The sequence below is a fragment of the Malania oleifera genome, chromosome 9 (assembly GCF_029873635.1).
Source record: "Malania oleifera isolate guangnan ecotype guangnan chromosome 9, ASM2987363v1, whole genome shotgun sequence".
NCBI lineage: Eukaryota > Viridiplantae > Streptophyta > Magnoliopsida > Santalales > Ximeniaceae > Malania > Malania oleifera.
Genome location: NC_080425.1, coordinates 53,808,667 through 53,826,801, shown reverse-complemented (window position 1 = coordinate 53,826,801; position 18,135 = coordinate 53,808,667). Strand labels below are relative to the sequence as shown.

Sequence of the window (18,135 nt, the reverse complement as noted above, 5' to 3'; positions counted from 1 at the left end):
AGCTTAAATAAAGGCTTTGTAAATTCATTGCCTAAATGATCAACATATTTTTCAAAGGGAGTCTGCATGACCACCTTCAACACAACATCCCTCACAAAATGACAATCAACTTCTATATGCTTTTTCCTCTGATGAAACATTGGATTGCTAGCAATATAAATGGCAGATCACAAAACACATCTATTGGCTTCATCACCAAGATTCCCATCTCTAACATAAGAGACTTCAGCCACATAAGCTCACTAATAGCATGAGCCATAACTTGTATTCTGCTTCAATACTAGATCTTGCTACAATAGTTTGTTTCTTGCTACACCAAGTAACAAGATTACCTCCCACAAATGTACAATATCCAATAGTAGACCTTCGATCAACAACATATCCAACTCAGACTTCATCAAAATATTGTATAACTCAACCCTAGACAACTTCACATTGGGATCCATAAGAGTATCAATTGATTTAGCTCCCATTAAACCAATCTCACTTAGAAAATCCTATGTGTATTTTATTATTTTCTCTTGGATAGATTTAAGCCTTTCCTACACCGTACAATCTCAATACTAAGAAAGTAATGCAGAATACCAAAAACCTTGATTTGAAATTTTGCTTGAAGCCACTGCTTAACATCTACAATCCCCCTATGGTCACTGCTAATGATGATGATATCATTAACATAAACTATTAGAAGTACCACACTTGTCTCTGTTTTGTGAAGAAAAACCAAATGATCAGGTTAGCACTTGATAAAGCTAAATGCAGAAACTACAACACTAAATTTGTCGAACTAGGGTTGAGGAGACTTTTTAAGACCTTAAATTGCCTTATGCAACTTGCATACTTTACCATCCTCAGCAAAATATCCAGGAGGTTGCTCTATGTACACCTTCTCTTGCAAATTTCCATACGAGAAGGCATTCTTCACATCCAATTGATATTAAGGACCAATCAAAATTAATTGCCAATGTGTCAATACACGAACAGAATTTAACCAAGCAATTGGAGAGGTCTCAAAATAATCAAAACCATACATTTGGGTGTATCCCTTGGCAACCAACCAAGCCTCGAGCTGTTTGATAGAGCGGTTAGGAAGATATTTGATGGTGTATACCCAATGAAATTTAACCAACTCTTTACCAAGAGGAAGATCCACCAAGTCCGACGTCCCTGAAGTGGTCAAGGCATCATTCCTACATCCATTGTAAGTTTCCACCGAGTGTTAGCGAGTGCTTCAACATGTGGGTAAGGGATAGAAACTGAGGAAATAGCCAAGGCAGAAGTACACATAGGAATAGGATGGTAAACTGAAACATAATGAGCGATAGGATAAGCAACTAAGGATTGTTGAGCACATGTTTGAGTATCTCTTTGGTGAGCAATGGGCAAATCTAAGCCACATTATGATGGGTCTCCAAAACTAGAATTTGAAATAGTGATGGGCAAGGGAGATGCCTGCATGGCGATAGTGATGTCTATGCGTGCTTTCTATTGTCATAAACCTTCAATTGTTTCTTTGGATCAGTAACTAATGGATTTGTAAGAGGAATAGAAGATGAGAGGGGGAGGAATAGGGGGATCAACACAAGATGGGGGGACATCATTAATAGGATGCCTCCTCAAAAAAGGTGACATCAACACTAACACGTTTCCTATGAATGTAGGGATCATAACGTCTATATCCTTAAGTCATTGAGTACCCAGCAAAGACATATTTAACAAAACAAGAAGAGAACTTGTCGTGACTAGCATGTGGAACATGAACAAAACATGTGCACCCAAAGACACGAGGCACAATAGAGAACATGGATGTTCCTAGATACATGATGAAGCAGGGAAAAATTTCCCCTACAACACTTGAGGGCATCCTATTGACTAGAAACAAACTATAAGAAGAGCATCAGTCCAAAAAGTTTTAGGAACATGCATATGAAGGAGTAGAGACGTGCTATGTCAAGTAAATGTCTATTTTTTCATTTAGCTTTTCCATTCCGCTATGGGGTATGTATACATGTGTTTGATGAATAATACCTTTGGTGAAGCAAAAAGAATGAAGCTCATTTTGAACAAATCCAAGTGCATTATTAGATTGAGAAGTTTGAATATTGATGCCAAATTGAGTTTCTGTTTTTGGGTAGAATTAAGTAAATATATTAACAAATTCAGACCTATCTTTTAACAAAGGATACAAAATGTTGATGACTAGTCGAATTCTTGACTCTACAGATCCCAAATACTTGAATGAATAAGAGAAAACAATGATTACTACAAGACTCAACTCTAGACAAAAAAGATGTCTTAATATGCTTTCCCAACTACGAGACTCAACTCTAGACAAAAAAGATGTCTTAATATGCTTTCCCAACTACGAGACTCAACTCTAGACGAAGAAAGATGTCCTAATATGCTTTCCCAACTGACAGCAGAACACTCTAAACGAGCAATGGACTTGAACATGGGAAAAACTTGTAGCTTTTGAAGGGATAGATGACCCAAACGAGCATGCTGCTGATAAGGAGAAACACCATGAGTAGAAAGTGAGGAAGCCATATGACAAGAATTGGACCCGCCATAAACACCATAGAAATAGTACAGGTCATCCTTATCAAGCCCTCCACCAATCCTCTTCTTCATCAAGAGATCTTGAATAACACAATGAGAAGGAAAGAAGGTCACAAAACAGTTACGAGACTTAATTGACTAGCTGATAGTAGGTTCAACGAAAATTTAGGCACATAACACAGGCGGAGGAGGAATAGAAGGAATTGAGAGAATATTGCTAGAACTAGATATTGATGTAGTCAAATCATCGGCAAGAGTGACCTTAAGAGTTTAAAGTAGTGGGTTTGAAGGACTCAAACAAGTTAGGACTACCTATCATATGAGAGGAGAATCTATAACCCAAGGCGAGGAGGATGAAGAAGCAAGAAACCCGGTTGTACCTTAATGGACCGTAGTTGCATTAGATGTAGAAGACTGAATTTGGAGGAGTTGAACCATGCTAGAATGATTGTTAAACTCCTCTTATGACACGGTGGATGATGTACTCAACTCCCTAGTAGAGTGGCTAGGTGTGTTTGAAGCGTCAATATTAGAATCACTTTCACAAGAGACTTATTGGCCCAAGCTGGTTTCCCAAGAAGATTGCAACAATGATTAGTGGTTTGATTTTCCTTGCCAAAATGTGTGCAAATGCAAGAACTGTGGTGATAAAAGTCCTTGTCATATTGCACAACCACTGCCACGACCACAATCCAAACCTCGTCCTCATCTGCCAAAACTTCCCCTACTACAGTTAGAGGTAGTATCCATGGCTGACTTAATGCGGGAAGGAGCGTGAGAAGTTAGGCAGCACACACCAACACAAACAGCACTTTCTGTACTTCAAGGAACCAGAACTTATGACACTTCAAACTCCCCAAAATCCAGAACTTCAATAGGCAGCTGTGACTACAGTACTGAGCCTTACGATATCCTAGGAGGAATTAACCGCCAAAAACCGAGCAGACTACAGCAAAATTCTGCAGGCGTTTAATAACAAACTGACAGCAGCTCCTGGCATTTAGGTTGGCAGCAACTGGAAATGAATGCAGAGAAGGTTAGGAAATAAATATTTGAACACCTATAAAAAACAACCAGCAATTGGTACAAGATTGCAAGCAACCAATCATGAATTCATATCATCAAAACAGCATCATCAGCAAACCCCAAAGTGACAGAGGAACAGTAGCAGCATACTAGAAACAGATTCACATCCGCAAATCAGCATGAAAACACAGCTTCCTGCCAAAGATGCTGCACAACTTAACCCAGAGGGAGGGTCTCCCTAAACGACTCTCAAACCAACCTGGAAAATCATATTTGATGACTGATTAGGGGTGGACAAGGAAAAAAACGAAAAACAGAGTATCAAAATCAATTCAGATAAATCAGGTTTGAAGGAGATCAATGCTCTGATACCATGTTGTAAAGTTAAGATATGGAGGAGAGAAGAGAAAGGGAGAAGAAGAGAAAAACGAGAGAAGAAAAAAAAATTGAGCAGCAGTTTCCTGGAGTCTACGCACAGGTCCAGGTCTGTCCTCTTTTATATTATTAGAAATAATAAAGTCTTAATGACAAAAATACCCCCATTAACACAACATAATTATTAAAATAACATATTCTCTTCTAACACTTATCAAAAAGTGTATCATATGTAGAGTACTTCCTATTGTGTTGAACATTGGGAATAATCCTATATGATGGTTCAAGTTAGTGTTGTGAAAGCGATGCTGGGGTTGATGAAGAAGGGGCTATTGAAGAGCTTTGGTCTTTCTTACCCTTTCTACTCTCCATCTTTGATTGTCCTTTGTTTATCTCTTATGGAACCAGAGCTCTCTCTTTTCTTCCTCTTTGCATCCCTATATCTGTTGCTTAGCAACATAATGGATTTTTCCTTGTTTGAGGCTGTTAGTTCAAATTGCCAGAGAGGAGCTGGAATTCATTGGATGCCGGAGTAATGGAGTATGAGGAGAATAATTTGGAAGTATTAAGTGCAGGGATAGAATTTAAAAGGTTCTGTAAAAATCAAGCCTACATCCACCATTGCAAATTGCTATGGTGAGTAGAGATCCACTAAGAACTTAAGTATAATTATTATGGAACTGCAATTCTTGATAACCCAATGCCCCAATACTCCCTTGATCTCAAAAGGTACTCCCTCTTTTTAAAGCCCCAATACCTCCTTGCTCTCTGTTAAGGAACTTGGGTAAAACCATGTACAATGTCTCAAAGAAGCTGCATAAAATTGAACTTGGTGTTGGACTGAAATAGGAAGTTGGGAGCTGTCCAAATCACAGGGCATGGATTGGTTTACCAGTATGGTCTACTCTAGAACCATTCTGTCAGTGGATCTATCTTTGATACAAAATCAATCAATTTGGCTGATATAGTCCCACAGCATCATTGTATTTTACTTGTTTGCTCGAGGCAGTGTTAAAATCTGGCCTCGCCAGTCAAGACCAGATCTGATTGTATCAGTCAAGTTTAAACAGAAAAAATATCTTAGCCCTCAGTCAACCCTGACAAACTGGCCCTGGCTTAACCCAGCCTGAAGTTAAAAAGGGATGAAACAAGAGAAAAGGAGGACCGTGACATTTGAACAACTTGAATCATAAACCATGATTGAGTTGTGTAATTACAATCCAGCCAAGCTAACTTGCTTGTTCCACTTATAAATGATCAATGTGCTTAATGGTTTTCTAATCATTTCCTATACTAAATGAAATAAATCAACATAATTAAATATGCCTTTTTTTTTTTGGGGGGGGGGGGGGGGTTTAAAAGGGGAGCGCAAACCACGAGGGACACATTCAATCAAACCAAAGTCCTTTGGAGAGTATTTATTTCAGGCTTAGTTTTTGTATGGTTGGATTTGCTGAATAGTATTGGACTGGACTTGAGAGAATAACTATCCCATACCGTGTTTGGTTTGCCATAAAATGATAGGAGATGGGTGGGATCTTATTTTATTTTTCTTATTCTTATTTATTTATTTGTTCACTTTTTAGTTTTATTTCTTTCAACTTCATTGGCTTGAGCTCCACCCTGCCACTGTGAATATGAAAATAATCTCCTAGGAAGGATGGGTTACCCGCCATCTGCCATGGAATATCCCATCTGAATTGCCTCTAAATTGAGTCAGATATGGATTGTAAGTTGCTGATCTGATTATCCACCGAATATTCCACATATTATCTTACCCACTTTGCTGAGTCTTAAGAAAATTGACTAATGAACCTTCCTCAATAATTTTAAATCATGTATGAAAAGTCTCTTTAATCAATTCTATTGCTTTGATTTGTCACATCATAGCATAGCGTTCGACGATGGACCCTTGGCAAAACGGATCGGATTGGATAATCCATGGCAAATCAAGTGGATAATCAGATGAGTAAATTACAATTCAAAATATGACTATTTTAACATGTGGATTGAATATGAGTTGGTTTAGGAAAATTCGATTAGGTTTAGACAAATAGATTTTCATGTCTTGCCATATCTAGGGGGGAGAGGGGGAGCCAACTCATGCCCATTTTAAGCGTCTGAGAAGCCTTCCCCTTTCCAATTCTATCATATAATTGTGTTGCACCAAGTAGAGGCTTAAAGTGTCTAAGCCAGCCTAGCCTGTGAAACAAATGCAACCTAGAAGAATGGGAAGGCTTGGGCGGTGTAGTTTCTACTGGGCCAACCTCACTTCTTCCTGGGTGTTTCTTGTAGATAACCAAATATTGCTTTTCTATGTTGCTGATTTAATTGTAATTAAAAATAATAATTCTATATATGAAATATTTACAAACATTTTATGTGAAATATTCATAAAAATACATAATCATTTATTTAACTAGTGAAACACATTGAAAATATTGATTGAGAGAAAAATGGTTCACTTGAATTCTTAAAATATAAAATAAAAAAAGAAAATGTCTATTGTTGCAATGAAGCTTTATAAAATTATAAAATAGATAAAAATATACCCATAATAGATTTACTTGTGGAATATATTTGATACAATCCCAACTGGGTGGCTGGTCCAATTTTAAAACATTGGTTTGATGGTGGTTGATATCCTGTCCATGCATGTTGGATGTCCCAACTAAATTATTAATAATATTAATTGTGTATGCTCTATCTGTAGCATTTTTTTTTTTTTGATTTTGTTGCACCGAAATCCCTACAAAAGAAAATTAATTATGAAATCATTAAAACAAAACATTGTTTGAAATCTGACTGAAATTTGGACTTCATTCTTAACTTATGTATTAAATGCATTGAGAAACTTAAGCTTGGGTTTCAATATTCATGAGGGAAGATGTTTTAAAATTTTCCTTCAAATGTGTTGGGCAAAGTTTGATTATTAAAATGATTATACCTTTTTCCTTTAAAATGTTTTACCAGGTTAAATTTTGAATGCTTTAAAGCATGATTGTTGTCTTAGCTATAATAAAATGGAATATTTTAGGGCCACTTTAGTTGTCCAAAACAGTTCTTATTTTCCTTTTCAGTTTTCCAAGGAATTACAGAATTGCAATTTGTTTTTCAGTTCCCACATTTATATGGAGAACTTGGAAAACAATAATATGTTACAACATTCCTATACAAATATGTGAAAATTTAAAAAACAAGGGGACATTTTTGTAATTATTTGGAAAACTGAAAATGGAAAATTAATTGTTTTCCACAACTAAATGGGAACTTAAGGTTTCATGTTGTTGTGGTTAATTTTCTCTTTGCTTTTTTAATATCTTTTTATTTTTTAATTGATATGTTGTATCCTTTGGTCATACGTCTCTTTTTTTTACTTCCTATGCAGCAAGAATTGATTAGAACAGTTGATCTTGGTCCGTTCAAGCACATTGTGGATGATGGCCTTGAGCTGCGGAAGGCTGCTTTTGAATGTGTGGATACATTGCTGGACAGTTGTCTTGATCAAGTGAATCCTTCATCCTTCATTGTTCCATTCCTAAAATCTGGTTTGGAAGGTGAGCTTTCAACTCTCTCTCTCTCTCTCTCTCTCTCTCACACACACACACACACACTCTGCCACATTCTCCTTTTCATTGATTTAATTGTTGATGGGATTTGATCTTAATTTGTCATGTATCTATGCGATATTCTGTATTATAAATGAATAACATGTTTTGCAGTATGATACATGTGTCTGCTTGTCTTTGAATATTGTTTGCATGCATAGAAATGTGTGCTCTTATATATTTCATAGTAGAGAATGTTTTGACAGTTTGTGTAATTAAGCCTTTGTTTAGGGACCACGCCATATTGTTATGTTTAATCAAAATTAACTCTGTGCTGTCTTCATGTTGTGTTTTTGTCGACTATAAGTTCGAGTGGTTAGGTAGATGGTTTTTTTCCAATTCTTCAATGAAACTTGAAAATTATTTGAAGGTTTCCTAAAGCACTTTATTTAACCTGGGATATTTTTTATCCTTAACATGCGAAAGTTGTAATTCTCATGTTTATAGCTTGTGTATCATGGCGGCTATTGAAACTGATTTGCTGTTTAAAAAATTCTTAGCATAATTTTTTCCAGTGTCTTTATAAGAAGTTGACAGGGGCTTAAATTCAAATTTTGGTTTGTACATGTTGCAGCTTGTAACTTGTAATTAAATTTGTCTAGACCAAGTGATAATTTTCCTACATGCTTATGTCCAAGAACTGTTTATATACTTTATTGCTTGTTTATCTAACAATATTGTTTATTTTGATTGTATATTCTATTTAACAATTATTGACACTTTGAAGAGTGAATTGCTATGCGGACTATTGACTCTCCAACTTGTCACTTATTCGAGTTGTATCATGTCAGATCATTATGATGTTAAAATGCCATGCCATCTTATTCTCTCAAAACTTGCGGATAAGTGTCCATCTGCTGTATTAGCAGGTTAGTGTATGTTTTAGTTTTGCTATTATGATTTCTCTGCTGCAATTTTTTATTTTCTCATACCGATTTGTTCATTTTCAGTGTTGGACTCATTGGTTGATCCTCTCCAAAAAACTATAAATTTTAAGCCAAAGCAAGATGCTGTCAAGCAAGAAGTAGACCGTAATGAAGACATGATCCGGAGTGCTCTCAGAGTAATTGCATCCTTGAATCGCATAAGGTGTGGCTCTTAAATTAATATAAATTTAGCTGTACTACTTGCTTGTGCTTCTGTTCCATTGCATGGCTTGAAATTTGAAAAGTGGCTTTGTTGTTCTTAAGAAGCAGCTGTTGTGCAATCTCCTAATTGTTGAACTTTTCCCAATAAGTAAGGGGTGTGTCATTTGATGATTTTAGGAAAATTTATAAAATGACAGTGAATGTGGAAGCAAAGGATCTCAGAATAGTTAAGACTCCTAGAGTAATTTTGAAGATGAAGCTTTTCATGTTTCTGTATTAAAGTAATGGCAGGAAGTGATATTTTAGGTAACTAAGGGCCTCTTTGGTACCGTTTCTGTTTTTGTTTTTATGTTTCTCTTTTATATAGTGAAGAAACAAATTATAAAAACCCATTTGTTTATGTTATTGGTTTTAAAAAAGGATTGAAAGGCAAAATCTATGATTTTTAGTATTTTATTTTTGGCATTTTGTTGCTACTTGCTAGAATATTTTAGTATCTAGAATTAATTTTTTTGGATTAAATCATTCATTTTATCCATAGTTTTTTAATTAAATTTGAAATAAAATAATCATATGAATTAGAAATATAATTAAAATAGAAAACCTATAAAATATTTTTAAAGTTTAAAATAATAAAAGACATTTACAAAATATTTTTTCTGGAAGGTTTCTATTTTAGAAGTGCCAGAACGGGGGGTCTGAAAATTACCCAAAAAAAATCACCAAAAAGCAGAGAACCCGATCAAAACTGAACCCTTTTCATTTTTAATTGTTGATTTCAGTTCTCAGTTTTATTATTATTATTATTATTATTATTTAAAAAATAGCTTTTGTTTTCAGTCCTGGGGAACAGAGCTTCATATATATTTTTTTTTCTGTGAATTTTATTTTTAATCTATGTTTGGAGAAATTTTGGATTTGGATTTGAATTTATATTGAATTTGATAAGATGTAATATAAATTTGTATTGAAATTTATTTAAATTCAATCAAATTTATATCCATATTTTCAACCGCAAGTAAGTTTATGTTTATGGAGCAGAATGTTTGTTGTTGGCTAATTAAATTAACCAGAATTTGATGGTGAGATAAGTTGGTTAAATATTAGCTAATTAAGTCGAGAGCTACTATAAATTGTCCCATTTGTGCATTTCGTTCCTTTTAGTCCTCTGAAACCCTAGAGAAAAGGGAGGTTTGTTGGAGATATGATGCAATATAATTAGGAAATGGAGTCGGGCAAAGGGGACAATGGACATTCTATTATTGGGTTGGAGTGGATCGCTCATTCAAGTAAGTCATAATTGAAAGCTCATTTTTAAAATAAGAATGCATCTTTATTTAAAAGAAATCAATATTCTATTCATTGACTGAGTAAATCAAACATTGAAAAGGAATTAAGATTGAAGTTACAATGTTGTAAATATATTCAACACATCATCAAAGATTCATAAAACAATCCTTGAGTAAATCTATTATAAAGAGTATTCATTTCCTCAACAACTCAAAGAGATGTAAAGATAAAAAATCAAATCATATTGACCCATACAATAATTTAAAATTTAAAAATAACAATAAAAGTGAAATTAGTCAGATTGAAGTTTGAAAAATTCAATTTAAGAAGATACGGAGCTTGTACTGTTAGAGATTACGTTTTAATTGTCATATACAATAAGATTGTTCTTGTAAAGTGAATTTTGAAATATTATAATTAAGTAATTATAATAATAATATTTTTTTTAAATAATGCTTTCTTAATTTATTTTAATTTATAATTTTATTATTTTAATCATATTTTGTGATTTTGATTCTAGGTCAAAAGGGATAATTTTTTTAGTTAATTTTTTAATTTGTTTTATTTTTGGAAATAATAATCAAACAGGTTGCTAATATTTGATTTTTAGTTTCTATTTTTGTTTTTTAGTTTTTGTTTTGGTTTTCATTTTCATAATTTTTGACAGTGATACCAAATGGCCCCAAATGTTCTTTAGGTGGGAAGTATTTCATGACTTAGGTTTTCATGTGTGTGCACACAGGTAAATGGAGAGAGAGAGAGAGTGAGATGACTTGTATACAGTAAAGATTAGGAATATTTATCTGCTTTTTAAAAGGCATGTGAGGCCAGGCTAGACACTCCTAACTGCTTTTTGAAATGCTTCTGTGCTTAGCTGTACCCCTTACCATCATTTTTCCATGTATTGCTTCACAATTTGAAGCTCATATGATACAGATTCCTCGCAAATTGTGGTTTTAGCAAACACTATGTGCATTGGTGATTGGAACATGTAAAACATTTGGGAATTTTTATTTGCAACTCTTCTGACCCTTCCAAATTTTCATTCCATTCCTTTTCTGCTCATTCCATCCACAAACTCGAACATGAATTCAATGTGCTCAAGAAACTATTCATTTCCCTTAGTTGATACTTGTCATCTCTCTCTCAATTTCTTTTGCTGCTTTTTTGCACAAAGTTCTTAGCTGTTGGAAAGGAAGATAAAATATTTTATCCACTTCATCTTGCCACTTCCCAATGATGGCTGTGTTGGAGCCATCATCAATCTTCTAATTTTTATGTGGTTGTAACCTGCACTTTCATATGCTTCATTTATATTTTGATTCGTTTGTGGAAATCCGAGTTTCATGCATGTGGTGCAACAAGAGTCCTGAGACCAGATATTTAACTAGCTATAGCAGTCAAGTTACAAGAAGAAAAAGGCTGTCCCTGATATATGCATAAGGTAGTCTTTGTAGATTCAACCTTATTGTACAGAAGTTCCTGCACGTGTACTGTAAACACTGTTGATCTGCTTCATACTCTTCTTTTATTCCCTTATGAAGAACTTGGTACATATGCGAGTGTATATTTGGTGTCTGTCTAAAAGAAAATTTTCAATCGGGAGTGTGAGAACCTGTACATTGTTTCGAAGAATGGTTTTAGACCATGAATCCATTGTGGGTGTGGCCTGGCTGCATGGTTGCTCTGCTTAGGTTGGACTGATTATTTAATAATTGCGATGAATAAGGAAGAAAATCTTTAGGTTATGCTTTGTTTAGGACACCATTGGGTTGGTCTAATCTTTATTCCTTTCCGTGACTTGCATTTTATATCGATTTCCTGATTTTGCAGTGGGGGAGATTGCAGCATTAAATTCAAGAACCTGATGAATGAAATAGTCAAATCTTTGACACTCTGGGAGAAGTATTGTTCCATTCGGAATGAGTAATGAGCAAATTGGATCACCGCCATCATGGTAGGCACTTCAAATTTTTGTTGGGGAGAAACAGAAATCGCTTGCTGTTAATATGAATTTCTGTGGGATTGGCGGGGTTGTGATTGGGGGGAGAAGTTCTGGGCCTCCCCCATTGATATGATTGAGAAGGAGATTCAGGAGATGCTACGACCATCCAACCGGCATTCTTGTCTTACGAGTTTCAGCTTCGATTAATATTTTTGTATATTCTCTGGCCATTAGCCATTTCTTCCCCACTTGTGCTTTTAATCCGGTTCAGTTTTTGTAACCTCAAACTCAATACAGCTTTTATCGGGTTCAGTTTTTGTAACCTCAAACCCAATACATCTGTTCAAAGTTTTTGTTTTCTGCCCCTTGTATGTCTGCGAGTATTTGTTCTCAAACCCCTAATTACTGGTTAAACCTGTTCAAAGTGAAAATCCCTCAATATAAGCGTGATTACAATGACTGATAATCAAACATGATGCTGATATCAGATAGATTATTTTTGTTTCTTAAAATTGTGGTCAAACTACTGGTGCTGGCCTAGATTTGTGGTATACATAGGGGGCTGTGTTGTATAATTTTTATCTCGTGTTTCATTAGCTGGTTGCAAAATGGTGTGAATTTAATAAATAAGAAATATTAATACATTTTTTAATAGTTTGAAAAAGATGCATCATTAAAAAATTTAGTTATACTGTTTCTACACTGTCATGTGCACAATGGTTCTTTAGTTTTAATATTTTTTAACTATTTTTTTAATCATTTAATTGTTGTTTGTCAAGGACAAAAGTCAAAATCCTTTCTATGTCTTATTGTACTTCCGTTTCTTGTGATCTTGATTTCTGGCTGCTTCCCAGGGGTGAGGGGCCTATAAATGAGAATGCTTGGCTTGATAAAGGGTTCTTGTGTGAAATGCCATCAAACCAACAAATTAAAATAAAATAAAATATTTACCTATTATGGCTCTTTACAACAAAAAAAAAAAAAAAATGATAATAATTGAGAAGGTGAAAAAATGAGTTGAATTGCTGCAGTGCTGGTGAAAAATGTAACGTCGAAAATGTAACAGACGGGTTCCAAACCTTGAATTTAGCTTCAAGGTTAAACCAAATTGTCGCAGCGCTATCATGTTCAATTATTGTGATTTTATGTTCATAATTGATGAATAATTTTCACGCCCGTGTTACCAGGTTAAATTAGAAGTAAAGAACTCTCTAGTCTTTCTTGCAATAAATTATTCCAATAAATGTGTTGTCACGCCTAATCAATTTTGAGACCTATGAGAACAAGAAAGAGAGCAACTTTGAAAGTCCCAACCCTAAAAAGACAAAGGAGTTAATGGAGAATGAGGTATGAAATAAAGAAACTAACCTATTGTGACCGCTTCCCCTTGGCTATTATACCAGTACAAAAGATTGGGGCCTATACCAAGCATACTTCAAGAACGAAGGATTAGTGCTTTCAACTGTGCATAGGCAATATGCGGGTGCTCTTCAATCGTGGATCACCTCAATTTCAAGTCACAACGTCTACCTTCAAGTATGGTTATCTCCTTTTGCAGAGGCACTTTTGATCATATGATTATCACATGGCTAACTTGACTTATCCTTTGTAAGTGCTTTTGATTATTACCCTCCTTGGAAGGTGTGATTAGAAAATTGTCTATAAGAAAAAGGTTTTAAAAAAAATTTTCAAACATGTGCTTTGCTTGTGTAACACAAATTATCTTTGTATATCTAACTAGTCCAAAACCCAAATAAAGGAGTAAGTTTGTTAGGTAACTGACAGGCGCGTAAAACTTTATGAGATCTTATTATCATGAATTCTTACGACATTCACTTAGATCAAGGGAATAGACCGAGTTAGTATAAAAGAGAGAAGACTAACAATTTAGCACAAGAAAGTAAGATTAGATTGGAAACTTGGAATATAAGAACTATTATGGGTAAAAGTATGGAAATAGTAGAAATAATGTTTAGAAGAAAAATTAACTTAATATGCCTTCAAGAGACAAAATGGATAGGAGAGAAAGTTTAAAAAAATTGAAAAATCAAGATTTAAACCTAGGTACACAGGTAAAGAGAAAGATAAAAATTGGTTGGGAATTATTGTAAGCAAAAACTTGAAAGATAAAATAGTAGATGTTAAAATAATAGCAGATAGGATCATTAATATCATGATAGTTTTAAGCTCGGAGATAGTGAATGTCATTAGTGCGTATCCAAATAAGCTTAGCAGAAAATCTTAAAAGATAATTTTGGGAAGATATAGATAGTATTTTACAAGGGATACTAACACATCTGCAAAAAAAATAAATATAAAAATAAAAATAAAAATAAAATCATAGGAGTTAATTTGAATGGATACATTGGAAAGGATAATATAAGCTATGAGAGGATATATGGAGGTCATGGATATGGAAAAGAAATGAGGTGTGATACAATCTTAGATTTTGCCATGACTTTCGATTTGGTTATATAGTATACTTGCTTTTTTTTAAAAAAAAAAAAAAAACTAAAGGAGGGCGACACCTCAAATTATTTATTGATATACCCTCACTTTTGATGGAGGAATACCGTAGTTACATGACAAGCATTGGGAGATTACAGATAAAAAGGACATTAAAGGCATCCCAAAAATAACACCAACAACCAACCAAAACAGGACTACAAATCCAAAGAAAGCTAAATAAGAAACAAACCTAAACATGCCTAGCAAAAACAAAAATAATAAAATCAAATAAAATAATAAAAATCTAAACTAACCAAACAAAAATCGAGAAGATGAACTAATGAAGAAGGAAAGTGAGACCCAACCTATCCATCCAAAGGATACCTTTCCAAGAACGTGGTAAGAGATGTTGTTCTTCGTTGAGGACATTGTTTCCCATTTCTCATTCTCTAGCGAGAAAATCAATCACACTATTGCCTTCGCTATATTGATGGCCTCCACCACAAAGTCCTCCCAAAAATCCTAAAGATACCATAAGATACATCTACCTTTTCGAAACCAATCAACTACAATTATCGAGTCACTTTCAATAATCACATTAAAATAATGAAGTTGTTTGTATAAACGAATTCCTTCTAGGATTGCTTTTAATTCCGCACTATTGTTCGTACCATTGCCAAAATAGCTTGAAAAAGCCACTTTCACCATGCCATGACAGACCCGAATGATTCCTCCACCTCCCGAAGTACCTGGATTGGTCCTACAGCTCCCATCACAATTAAGTTTTATCCACTCCGCTGGGGGTTTAACCCACGAGATAATTTTTGCAAGCCTGGCGCAAACTCCCTGATGCTTAATTTGAAACTCTTTCAAAATCGTAATGTTTGATATCTTCAATTTTAGAAAAGAATTAGAGCTCTTAGTTAAAGAACTAACCTAGTATCAAACACTTCTCCACGTCTGATCCGCACTTTGGTAAACTCCTTCCATTCTCGCTTTGCATTTTCGATTCCAGAGGCACCACGTAATCAAACACGGAATCAGACCGATTAAAATACCTTTAATAGATGATTTTCGAGTATAGTAGAATCATTTTGCAATTCTATTTTTCCAGGGTAGGAATTGTTGGAAAGGAATCCCCAACACCACACTAGCTCGACGCCAAACCTCTAAAGCCACCTCGCCTAAAGAAAGAATGTGATAAGTGTTTTCCTAACTTTTTTGCACGCAGCAACCACAAACCGAAACCATCGATATTCCTTTTGTCTGAATTCTATCATCTACTCCCAAACATTTAAAACAAGCTTTCCATAAACATATTAAGATTCTTCTAGGCAATAGAGAATGCCAAAACCACTCATTCCACTCAAAATTATCACTTATGCTCCTCACAGCCTCCCATGCCGTTTTTTGTAGAGAAATTGCCACCAGGGGCAGGCTTCCAGATGAATATACCTTGACCACTTTTACCAGCTTACACATTATGCAAGATTTCCATTGTTCTGTCTACTCCAACCAAATTCCATTAATAAATCAAAGTTCCAGTTGTTATTTAGCCAGCAATCCTTAATACACAGCTTCTTGTTCAAAATATCCTCAATGTGCACCACTAACGACCTTGATGTAAGCCACCTATCGAACCAAAAAGAAGAATTCTCACCTCTCACCAAAATTTTAACATTATTCATAACTTTAGGAATGGTGGCCATCACTAATTTCCAGAACCAAGAATCATTTGGTCTCCCCTTCCTTATTAATAAATGATCATTTGTACAATATTTAGCCCTGAAAAAACCTGACCATAGATTGTTAGAAGTGAGCAGTTTGAAGGCAAATTTCATGAGAAATGATTTTTGGACTTCTTTAAGATCTCTCAAGCCCATACCCCCTTTTGAGGTGGGTTTACAAATTTTCTCCCAAGAGGGCCAATGAATCTTCCTTTTACCTTTCACTTCTCCCCAAAAAAAATTAACAAGAAGAGAGTTGATGCGAGAAAATGTGACCTGTGAAACTGTTATTTGTGGCTCTTATACTTCTGTTTTGATAAGCAAAGAAGGAAGGAGGAAAAACATGAAAGGGGCAGCACAACAAGACTTGTTGACGAGAAGCCTATCCTCTTCGATGAAGGAACAATAGAGGTTTTTCGGCGAAGGTTCTGAAGCTCATCGACGAACAATTACCGAGAGCAGAAAATTCTTGGATTTCTGGCATCGTTGATGAGAGCCCTGTATTCGTCGATGAAGGGTCTTCTTGGTATCGTCGACGAGAGGCTCTTGGGTTGTGACAGTTTTTCTGAATTTTGAATTTTTGAACGTTGGGTGGCTAGGCAAAAGGGGGGAAACCTCCATGGAACTTATATATATATATATGTCATTTGGGCATATTTTGAGAGTGGATATGATCATTAGAGAAGTGTATTGTGTACATTTTGATTTCCTTAGTGAAATTTGTGTGCCATTGTTTTCGTGGATGTAGGCTTTGCCGAAACACGTAAATCTTTGTGTTGATCTTGTTCTGGTTGTGTGTGTGTTATTTACATTTACTTGTTGTTGTTTATTCTACTGTTCCTCTTCATTATACAATCCATTTCACAACAAATTGGTATCAGAGTGATTATTGTTATGGCATCAAGATCGTCTTTTGCAAGATTTGACATTGTCAAATTTGATGGAACCGAAAACTTCAGTTTGTGGCAGAGGAGAGTGAAAGATATTCTAGTGCAACAAGGAATGGTTAAAGCATTTCTTGATACTCAACCGGAGGGAATGGATGAGACAACATGGGTAGATTTGAAAGCAAAGGCAGCGTCGACAATACGCTTGTGCTTGGTCGACGAAGTTCTCTATCGGGTGATGTAGGAAGATTCTCTAGCGGCTATCTGGCAAAAGTTAGAAAGTCGGTACATGTCTAAATCCCTTAATAACAAACTTTTTATTAAGCAGCTTTTATTTTGGCTTAAGATGGTAGAATGATCTAATCTAGACCAACACATTAACGCGTTTAACCAAATCATAAGTGATCTTATGAGAGTTGATGTGAAGTTTGATGAGGATGATAATGCTTTGATGCTGTTAAATTCTTTGCTCTCAACTCATACCTACGAAAATCTTGTGACCATTCTTACATGGGGAAAAGAAACACTTGATTTGGAAGAGGTAATAAGTGCTTTGTTAAATTTTCATCAAAAGTTGAAAATATGTGATGAAGGAGAAGAACTTATGGTAAAAAGTTGTAATGAGCGAGGAAAATGAAAGTTTAAAATTGGGTCCAATCAGAAATCCCGGAATCAATTCTAGAAGAAGAAGGAAATTCGGTGTTATAAATGCGGTAAAAGGGGGCATGTGAAATTGGAGTGTCCATATTGGAAGAAGAGAAATGCTAATAAGCATGAGGGAATTTCTAAATCTGTGAATGTTGTTCAAGAAGAGGATTCAACAGATGGTGATGTTCTATCTGTCTCAGTGGAGTCGGATAATCTAACGGACTCTTGGATACTTGACTCAGCATGTTCTTATCACATGACTCCAAACACGGAGTGGTTCAACACTTACAGGTTAGTAAATTCTAGATCAGTTCTTATGGGTAATGATGCTTCTTGCAAGATCGTTGGCATAGGAAATGTAAAGATAAAGATGTTTGATGGTGCTGTAAGAACATTGTGCAATGTAAGACATATACCTGAGTTGAGAAAGAGTTTGATATCTCTTGGCACTTTGGATTGTAATGACTTTAATTACAAGTCTAAAGGTGGAGTCTTGACGGTATGGAAAGGTAATATGATTGTGATGAAAGGGCA

At 35.1% G+C, this 18,135-nt stretch overlaps 1 protein-coding gene across 2 annotated transcripts in view; it reads left to right on the top strand.

The window, feature by feature from the left end:
- The window catches only part of LOC131163327 (cullin-associated NEDD8-dissociated protein 1), a 91,841-nt gene extending 79,438 nt beyond the window's left edge, over positions 1 to 12,403 (top strand). For both annotated transcript variants that reach the window (XM_058119898.1, XM_058119899.1), the window contains 4 exons: positions 7,349 to 7,517; positions 8,360 to 8,437; positions 8,519 to 8,657; positions 11,780 to 12,403. In XM_058119898.1, coding sequence (XP_057975881.1) covers positions 7,349 to 7,517; positions 8,360 to 8,437; positions 8,519 to 8,657; positions 11,780 to 11,876 — 483 coding nt within the window. In that variant the 3' untranslated portion in view covers positions 11,877 to 12,403. The remainder of the gene's footprint in view (positions 1 to 7,348; positions 7,518 to 8,359; positions 8,438 to 8,518; positions 8,658 to 11,779) is intronic.
- The last annotated feature ends 5,732 nt before the right edge of the window (positions 12,404 to 18,135 follow it).